The sequence below is a fragment of the Coregonus clupeaformis genome, chromosome 11 (assembly GCF_020615455.1).
Source record: "Coregonus clupeaformis isolate EN_2021a chromosome 11, ASM2061545v1, whole genome shotgun sequence".
Lineage (NCBI taxonomy): Eukaryota > Metazoa > Chordata > Actinopteri > Salmoniformes > Salmonidae > Coregonus > Coregonus clupeaformis.
Genome location: NC_059202.1, coordinates 34,124,391 through 34,134,398, shown reverse-complemented (window position 1 = coordinate 34,134,398; position 10,008 = coordinate 34,124,391). Strand labels below are relative to the sequence as shown.

Here is a 10,008-nt window from a genome sequence, read left to right as displayed (position 1 = left end):
ATTACAGGTCGCCGCTACTTCACTATTTAGTTTCCATTTAGATTATTCAACGGTGAAACATACACATACTGTACTCTCAGGGAACCGGCCTTGATTTGTAACACATGGCTTCTAAACACCAACAGAACGACTTGTCTACCGGGTTCCGCGTGCAGTTCAAATCTTTCGCAACAGAGGCGATCCACGTTGGGCAAGAACCGGAGCAATGGAAATCTATGGCCGTGGTACCACCTATTTCTCTGTCCACCACGTTCAAGCAGTATGGACCTGGAGATCATGCTGTAAGTTACCTAATGTATACCATTCGGATAACGTAAAGACCTTCGGGTAACTGTAATAGGTGCTACCTGCGGTACTAATCTGAAATGCTTTGAATGTGTATTATGACCTGAAATGATAGTAGCCATCATCATTGTATAGCGAGCAAGACTTTTCCCATGTACTGTAACAGTATCTAGCTAATTTATGCCTAGCAGAAACCCATATAGGACGTCGCTATATAGGGCTAGTATAACAGTAGCCTAGGCCAGCTAGGTGTCCGGTATCGAGGGGCGTTCGTTCAGTATGGGGTGTCATACCGGTCCGGCCAGACCGGTATAACGAGCTAGACTCATGTGGCACTTATTCATGTTGCACAACCTCAGACAGTGAGGTGCCCACGACCCATTCGCGGCCCCAGGTACCTAGCAAACCACTCTGGTTACGCTTCACTAACTGTAAGTCGCTCTGGATAAGAGCGTCTGCTAAATGACTAAAATAAAAAATAAAAATGTGAAATGATCTTTTTGTGATGAATACTGAAAGTGTTTGTGTTAACGATTGTCATTACATTTAAATACTAATTAATAGCCAGATGATCAGCAATATCAGCATCTGTTTATTTATGAAAGATGTGGCAAATGTGGGCTCTCTGAATGTGGAATGTTGTCTTCATCAGGGTTTTGAGTACAGTCGGAGTGGAAATCCTACTAGAAACTGTCTGGAGAAAGCTGTTGCTGCTTTGGATGGAGCAAAGCACTGTAAGTGTTCATGTCAGACACAACTACCTCGTGAATTTGTATCTAATAATATATAACAAGTTAGAGAATGTAGGCCTATAGCTTACAGGTAGAAAATACCGTTATACCTTTAACTAGCCTCCTGTTTACAACTTGAAGAGAATGTATTCTTTGAACTATCATTAACTGTGAATTTTGTGTAGGTTTTGCTCTGGCTTCTGGGCTGGCTGCGACTATGACCATCACTCACATGCTGAAAGCTGGAGATGGCATTGTCTGCATGAATGATGTGTATGGAGGTAAGATATGGCCCACAGTGTCTGTAAAATTGTCTGGAGAACTACCAAAAGGTAGACAAAATGTTGCCAGTGAAAGAGTACACACATACAGTGGGGAAAAAAAGTATTTAGTCAGCCACCAATTGTGCATGTTCTCCCACTTAAAAAGATGAGAGAGGCCTGTAATTTTCATCATAGGTACACGTCAACTATGACAGACAAAATGAGGAAAAAAAATCCAGAAAATCACATTGTAGGATTTTTTATGAATTTATTTGCAAATTATGGTGGAAAATAAGTATTTGGTCAATAACAAAAGTTTCTCAATACTTTGTTATATACCCTTTGTTGGCAATGACACAGGTCAAACGTTTTCTGTAAGTCTTCACAAGGTTTTCACACGCTGTTGCTGGTATTTTGGCCCATTCCTCCATGCAGATCTCCTCTAGAGCAGTGATGTTTTGGGGCTGTAGCTGGGCAACACAGACTTTCAACTCCCTCCAAAGATTTTCTATGGGGTTGAGATCTGGAGACTGGCTAGGCCACTCCAGGACCTTGAAATGCTTCTTACGAAGCCACTCCTTCGTTGCCCGGGCGGTGTGTTTGGGATCATTGTCATGCTGAAAGACCCAGCCACGTTTCATCTTCAATGCCCTTGCTGATGGAAGGAGGTTTTCACTCAAAATCTCACGATACATGGCCCCATTCATTCTTTCCTTTACACGGATCAGTCGTCCTGGTCCCTTTGCAGAAAAACAGCCCCAAAGCATGATGTTTCCACCCCCATGCTTCACAGTAGGTATGGTGTTCTTTGGAAGCAACTCAGCATTCTTTGTCCTCCAAACACGACGAGTTGAGTTTTTACCAAAAAGTTCTAGTTTGGTTTCATCTGACCATATGACATTCTCCCAATCCTCTTCTGGATCATCCAAATGGACTCTAGCAAACTTCAGACGGGCCTGGACATGTACTGGCTTAAGCAGGGGGACACTCAGGATTTGAGTCCCTGGCGGCGTAGTGTGTTACTGATGGTAGGCTTTGTTACTTTGGTCCCAGCTCTCTGCAGGTCATTCACTAGGTCCCCCTGTGTGGTTCTGGGATTTTTGCTCACCGTTCTTGTGACCATTTTGACCCCACGGGGTGAGATCTTGCGTGGAGCCCCAGATCGAGGGAGATTATCAGTGGTCTTGTATGTCTTCCATTTCCTAATAATTGCTCCTACAGTTGATTTCTTCAAACCAAGCTGCTTACCTATTGCAGATTCAGTCTTCCCAGCCTGGTGCAGGTCTACAATTTTGTTTCTGGTGTCCTTTGACAGCTCTTTGGTCTTGGCCATAGTGGAGTTTGGAGTGTGACTGTTTGAGGTTGTGGACAGGTGTCTTTTATACTGATAACAAGTTCAAACAGGTGCCATTAATACAGGTAACGAGTGGAGGACAGAGGAGCCTCTTAAAAAATAAGTTACAGGTCTGTGAGAGCCAGAAATCTTGCTTGTTTGTAGGTGACCAAATACTTATTTTCCACCATAATTTGCAAATAAATTCATTAAAAATCCTACAATGTGATTTTCTGGATTTTTTTTTCTCAATTTGTCTGTCATAGTTGACGTGTACCTATGATGAAAAGTACAGGCCTCTCGCATCTTTTTAAGTGGGAGAACTTGCACAATTGGTGGCTGACTAAATACTTTTTTTCCCCACTGTATTTGTAGGTATGGTTTGATGCATTCAGCCATGACCATGAAACGGTAATACATTGTCTTTTTCTCTACAGGCACCAATCGTTACTTCCGGAAGATTGCTGCAGAATTAGGCTTGGATGTCTCCTTTGCTGATTGTACCAAAATCGAGTTGCTCCAAGCCGCTCTTAAGCCGAACACAAAGGTAAGTGGAATTCTAAGTCTGCTTGATGACCTTATTCCATTTAATTTATTTTCACCTAAACCTCCAAAGTTTGAAAATAACCCAGGTTTCAGGTTTCCAGGCTGTTGGTGTGAGAATAGATGTGTCATCCAGCATCAGCACTACCATTTCCCTTTTGTTCTTCATGTTAAGTGCTCCACCCTGAGCTTTTCCCTGAGTCATAGCATTATCATAGACTCCATTGGAGAATTCAAGGAGAAACTTCACTCTCACTGTGACTTGTCTCTCTTGTCCATACATGACCATAGTTTAAAACCTAGATCTTATAGCTGTACGTTTTTGATTAGGAGCCAAAACTATGAAACTAAAATGACACCTGCTGCTACAAGGCTAGATACTGTATATTATTGATATATACTGTATTACCTTCCACTCAAACTAATTTGTTCTTTAAATTCTAAAGGGATTCTCCTTTATTTTCTATCTTCATGTAGTTGGTATGGATTGAGACTCCCACCAACCCTACCATGAAAGTGGTGGATATCCAGGCCTGTGCAGAGGTGGTCCACCAACACAACAAGGATACCGTGGTGGTCGTGGACAACACTTTTATGTCAGCCTACTTCCAGGTAAGTAGCAAGTCTATCCTGCCTTGTATGCGTTGTTGGTTATGTATCTAGAATGTTGATTGTTGGTTCGGCATTGCCACATTCAGCCCAGGGACAGTTGGAAATGAGTATCCTTAGTGAAGTTTAACACATTGTCATTTCCTCTCTTCCCAGACTGGTTCATAGTGAGTCATTGATTAACCCAAAGATACTCCTATGTGTTTGTCTCTTGCTCTTTAGCGCCCCTTGGCCCTCGGAGCAGACATCTGCATGTATTCAGCTACTAAGTACATGAATGGTAGGTACATGTTGTCTGTACATTGATGTTGACTGAAGAGAATTTCCACACAAAAAAAATCTGAGTTTACATGGGTGTTTATTTTTTTCCTTCTTATTTGATTGACAGGTCACAGTGATGTTGTAATGGGCCTGGTGTCTGTGAACCGTGAGGACCTGTATGACCGACTGAAGTTTCTACAGAATGGTGAGAGATGAATGAATGGCAACAATGGCAACTGGATAAAAGCAATGTATGTTAAGCTGACACACCCGCCACATTTGTTGCCTACTATGATTGAAGCACTTAAACTTAGCTGTGAAGCAGTTGCTCCATTTTTGTGACCTACTTTCGCTCATCAAATATCCACACATGCTCGTGATGCCAGGGCTTTCCACCAATTATAAACCACTGATAAAGAAGGCTTTGTGTGTTACCCTGGTTGGTTCTTTGTCTGAGGGGCTGATTGGTGTGTTGTATAACGCATTGTTCTTCCTTACTATACCCTAACACTAAAGCCCTGGGAGCCGTACCGTCCCCCTTTGACTGCTACCTGTGTAACCGTGGCCTGAAGACCCTGCACCTGCGCATGAGGCAGCACTTCAAGAACGCCCTGGCGGTGGCCCAGTTCCTGGAGGCTGACCCCAGGGTGGACAGAGTCATCTTCCCAGGTGACTTTTCAAAGTGCATTATTTCTGTATATTGCATAAAATGCATGTTTTGACATGACCTGCTTCCTGGGCAAATAGCTGATATAACAAACATGTCACAATGCAGTCACTTTGGTAAATCCCTGGGCCAGTAGAAGCACATGTAAAGTGTATAGTTACACGCATAGCACATTCCTCTCCAGTTACCCTCTTATTCTCTACGCTTGAGTCGACCGCACCCTGTGGTTAAGGGATTTAACAGTCGACTGTCTGGTTTTCCTCTTATTCCCCCTTCACTCTGTAGGCTTACCCTCCCACCCCCAGCACGAGCTGATGAAGAGACAGTGTACAGGCTGCCCAGGGATGATCACCTTTTACATAAAGGGAAAACTGGAGAATGCCAGCACCTTCCTCAGCAACCTCAAGGTGATTACAGAATTGAGACGCTCACATCTGATTCACAATATAATGCCAAGACGATCTCTACTGGGCTCGTCTGGTTATGCTTCATACACTATAGTTGCTGGAACCATTCTGGAAAGAACAGTGTGAAAATAAACTGCACGGTTCGGCTCTATAGTATGAGGATCACTGTATTTTACTACAGTATGTGTTGTGAATTCACTCACAGATGGACACGGTAATAACATTTTGTGCTGGTTTTTATTTCAGTTGTTTGCACTTGCCGAGAGCCTTGGCGGTTATGAAAGTTTGGCAGAGCATCCGTAAGTATTCCTACATATCATCAACAATCATAATATTGTAACTGCTACAATATTAAGATTCAAAATGTTGTCAGCTGAACCAAATAATATACTGAAGTATCTAAATATACAGTACTTTGATTGCCTCAATTATTGAACAATAATGCCACAAGGGGGCAGCAGTGGTCAAGAAGAAATGTATATATTTTTTGTACTTTGAAGTTTTGAAACCAACTATTTAAACATAGTGCTTTTAGAAATGGATTATTTTTGAATATTTAGCTATTTCCCTTTTCTTTCCCTCTCTCTCAGGGCGATAATGACCCATGCGTCTGTTCCAGAGAGTGATAGAGCCGCCCTGGGGATCAGTGACACGCTGATCCGTTTGTCTGTGGGGCTGGAGGATGAGCAGGACATCATTGAGGACCTGAAACAAGCCCTGAACGCTTCTGTATGCACACTACTGTACACTACACTCTGCCTGTACACTACTGTACAATACACTACACTCTGCCTGTACACTACACTACACTCTGCCTGTACACTACCGTACAAAACACTACACTCTGCCTGTACACTACCGTACAAAACACTACACTCTGCCTGTACACTAATGTACACTACACTCTGCCTCAACACTACCGTACAATACACTCCATTCTGCCTGCACACTACCGTACAATACACTCCTCTGCCTGCGCACTACCGTACAATACACTCCTCTGCCTGCGCACTACCGTACAATACACTCCATTCTGCCTGCACACTACCGTACAATACACTCCTCTGCCTGCGCACTACCGTACAATACACTCCACTCTGCCTGCACACTACCATACAATACACTCCACTCTGCCTGCACACTACCGTACAATACACTCCACTCTGCCTGCACACTACCATACAATACACTCCACTCTGCCTGCACACTACCGTACAATACACTCCACTCTGCCTGCACACTACCGTACAATACACTGCACTCTGCCTGCACACTACCGTACAATACACTTCACTCTGCCTGCACACTACCATACAATACACTCCACTCTGCCTGCACACTACCATACAATACACTCCACTCTGCCTGCACATTACCGTACAATACACTCCACTCTGCCTGCACACTACCGTACAATACACTCCACTCTTCCCGCACACTATCTTGCAATACACTCCACTCTTCCTGCACACTATCGTACAATACACTCCACTCTTCCTGCACACTACCGTACAATACACTCCACTCTTCCCGCACACTATCTTGCAATACACTCCACTCTTCCTGCACACTATCGTACAATACACTCCACTCTTCCTGCACACTATCGTACAATACACTACACTCTGCCTGGTCATAGCACACTCCCTGAAAACAAGTCTCTAAACTCAGCTAGTCTAACACCATGAACCACTGATTTCTGCCCTGCGATAAGTAAGGTAGCTCTGTCAAATCCAGACAAATGGGACCTGGTCAGTGATAATTATCCCTGGAATATTTTGCCCCAAACACATCCGTAGTACATCCACTGAACATCCTGACCACACAAATGGTTGTTTCCATCTGTTGATTTATTCCCTTTTGTTTTCTTTGAGCAGCATCCAAAGAAGAAGTAATGTCTTCAGGACGTCCCAAGACCAGCGGTTGTCTGTCGTCAGTGGGATGGAGCAGAGGCAGGAGTACCCAGTGTTTCTAGCCGTGTACAAGGAGAGAGCAGCGAGATGGTGCCTCAACACAGCGTACACAAACTGTATTTATGAATGCACTCATCATCAGGGAACAACCTGCTCTTAAAACATTACGCCTTCTTCATTAATTATTAATAACCCTTTTTATCATCAATTCTTTGAATGCTGATTTTATCAGGAGGACTTCCAAGGACTTCATTTTAATATTTCATTCTTGCTGCTTTTGCTGTGTGTGTGTGTTTTTGTTTCGTAATTTTTTTGTTTGGAGGGCGTTGATAGGGCACTGTGACAGAGATTCTTATTCAATTACAACGGGTATCCGGGACTTTCAGGAGTATGGCAAATCAACATTAATTTGTCTTTCTGCTTCATTTAGTTTGAACCATGAGAAGAATGTCTTGCTCTGTAAATGTCGGGACAGCAGTTTTGATTAAATACAACTATGTGTCTGGCTCTATCAAATGTATGCCTAGTAAAGGGATAGTGGGGAAGCTTTGCCCTAGAGTTTGAGTCTTAAAGAAAGTTGGCCCGTGAGGGAGTGCTATGTGCATGCTTGTCCTTGCCTTCTGTCGAACAATTTTATATTTTAAATTAATTGCGTGAAGAGGTTTTTAATGGAATGACTCAAAATAGGATTATTATTTGAGCAATGTACAAAGTTCCAGTGGTGTTGCTGAACTCAACTCACAGGCTTGTTCTCAGATCAAAACACTCAGCGATGTCAGGGTTTTCTACCTGAGAACCAACCAACCCCACGTCGTGTTGGTGCTCTCTCACTCAGTTGACGGTGTTATCAATCCCATATCATACTTACTGTATCTCTGATTGCTACTCAAGTATGTGCTTCAATTGGGAAAGACCATGTTTGATCAATGTCATCAGTGTGACCAAACTCATTAAATTCAGTTTGCAGTACGTCATGCTGGAACTCTCACTCACTTGACTGTGTTATCAATCACATATCATACATACTGTATCTGCTTGCTACTTAAGTGTGTGCTTGAATGTTTGATGTCATCTGTGTGACATACTGTAAAATGTGGCCTAGTAGGCTACTGTTTATTAAGCTGTTGTAAACAATGAAATGGAGTAAAACAACTGTATAATTTGGCTTAATAAAAACATTTTATAGTAGACTATAGCATTACCCATAGCCACTTTAGTGTCTCTATTGTCTATATTTGGTAGTGCTAGGTTCTGAACAAACGGACGACTAGAAAAAGCTCAAACCAGGTTTATTCACCCACTGGGTCATACAGCTGTAAAGACAAAGCATGATTACACAAGCACATCTATTTAAAACCTCCTACTAGGCGGGGTCAACTCCTTACACATCTAGACAGCTAATACATATCTGTTGCTAGGCAGGAACTTAATTGGTTCCTCTCACTGCTGTAGTCATGGCCGTGCCTAATGCTAGAACTTTCGTGGGCGTGGAAATGTATGTGTGTGAGATAGGACTGTAGTAAGAAGGTCGTTGTAGTGGGCCCCTCTGGCCCCCCTCCCAGAGGTTTCTTCAAACTGCATCGTTGACTTGACCTCGAGCATAATTCCTAGCTCCTCCCTAGTTTCGCAGCTGGCCTGCCTTATCAAAGACTAACTAAACTGTTGCCCTTTGCCTCCCTTCTTAGAAAAAGAATACTAACTTTCTGCACTTCCCCTTGTCTCACTCAGTAACTTTCCATACACCAAATTCCTATCCACCCTTCATTGACCCCAACATATACAGTGGCTTGCGAAAGTATTCACCCCCCTTTGTAACGATTCCGGCAGTCTGAGTCGGGTCCTGTCTGTGGACTAGTTTTTCTGTTCGTGATCTCCAGTTTCCCGAGGGTTCTGGAACGCTCCGGGGAGCTCTCTTGATTTCCGCACCTGCATCCCATCAGCAATCTGCACACCTGGTCCTGATCATCACCCTTCTTAGGCTCTGGCCTAACATCCATTCCCTGCCGGATCGTTAGCCATGAACAGTAGGTTTACCAGAGTATCAGTCTTAGAGCCTCTAGCGGTAGTTTTGTTGTTTTTGCACCTTGTTGGTTTGTTGTTTACTTACCTCCGTTTTGTTCCATCTGCAGTCACTCGTCCGGAGCCTTCATCCAACCTCTGCCTGGTGGTCGGCGGCTGCCGAGCCATGACGGGATCAACCACTGCACCCCCAACAACTAATCAACGCCGCCCGCTCTGTTCCCTGGATTATTCAGCATCACTCTTGAATTTGTAAATAAACACTCACCTTCGTTTCAACTTACCTTGTCCTGGTCTGCTTCTGGGTTCTGGCTTTGTAACCCGTGACAGAACGATCCGGCCAGTAATGAACCCAGCGGACCTGGACTCTGTTCGCCATGCCATTACCCATCAGGAGAAGATGTTGGGCCATCATAGCACGGAGCTACAGGAGATCGCGTTGGCAGTTCGGAACCTTTCTACCGGTCTGACGGAGGTCCAGAACCAGCGCAAGTTTCCGGTGGAGGATCCACTACCGGTTTCACCCATCTCGCCTGCCGCGTCTGAAGCGGTGTCCTTCCGTGAGCCCAAGGTTCCGACGCCGGATAAATATGAGGGGGAGCTGGGAAGATGCCGTTCTTTCCTTATGCAGTGTGGGTTAGTGTTCGATCTACAGCCCTACTCTTATGCCACAGACAAGGCTAGGATAGCCTTTGTGATTGAGTTGCTGCGTGGTCGAGCGCTGGAGTGGGCTTCAGCCGTTTGGGAACGACCAGACCCCTGCATGGCTTCATACCAGGGGTTCACGGCCGAGATGAGGAAGCTCTTCGACCATTCCGTCCGAGGGAGGGACGCAGCTAGGCGCCTGTTTTCGCTCCACCAAGGAACTCGCAGCGTGGCCGACTTCGTGATCGAGTTCAAGACGTTGGCTGTGGAGAGTGGGTGGAATGAGGAGTCTCTGCAAGCGGCCTTTTACCAGGGTCTGTCGGAGCAGCTCA

At 44.4% G+C, this 10,008-nt stretch overlaps 1 protein-coding gene across 1 annotated transcript; it reads left to right on the top strand.

Annotated features, from left to right (window-relative positions):
* On the top strand, positions 1-8,202 carry LOC121576833 (cystathionine gamma-lyase). Its single transcript, XM_041890361.2, has 12 exons — positions 1-281; positions 938-1,019; positions 1,202-1,297; positions 3,050-3,159; positions 3,633-3,767; positions 3,987-4,044; positions 4,153-4,230; positions 4,542-4,694; positions 4,978-5,099; positions 5,346-5,398; positions 5,690-5,828; positions 6,977-8,202. The coding sequence occupies exons 1-12, from the start codon at positions 105-107 to the stop codon at positions 6,992-6,994; spliced, it is 1,221 nt and encodes a 406-aa protein (XP_041746295.1). The 5' UTR covers positions 1-104; the 3' UTR covers positions 6,995-8,202.
* Positions 8,203-10,008: the final 1,806 nt, after the last annotated feature.

What these genes read in the sequence shown, in the direction of transcription:
- LOC121576833 (XM_041890361.2), top strand. Translation starts at nt 105, where the DNA reads ATGGCTTCTAAACACCAACAGAACGACTTGTCTACCGGGTTCCGCGTG. An exon ending in TTATGTCAGCCTACTTCCAG is followed by an intron (nt 3,768 to 3,986) that starts GTAAGTAGCAAG and finishes CTTGCTCTTTAG; the next exon opens with CGCCCCTTGGCCCTCGGAGC. An exon ending in CCTTCCTCAGCAACCTCAAG is followed by an intron (nt 5,100 to 5,345) that starts GTGATTACAGAA and finishes TTTTTATTTCAG; the next exon opens with TTGTTTGCACTTGCCGAGAG.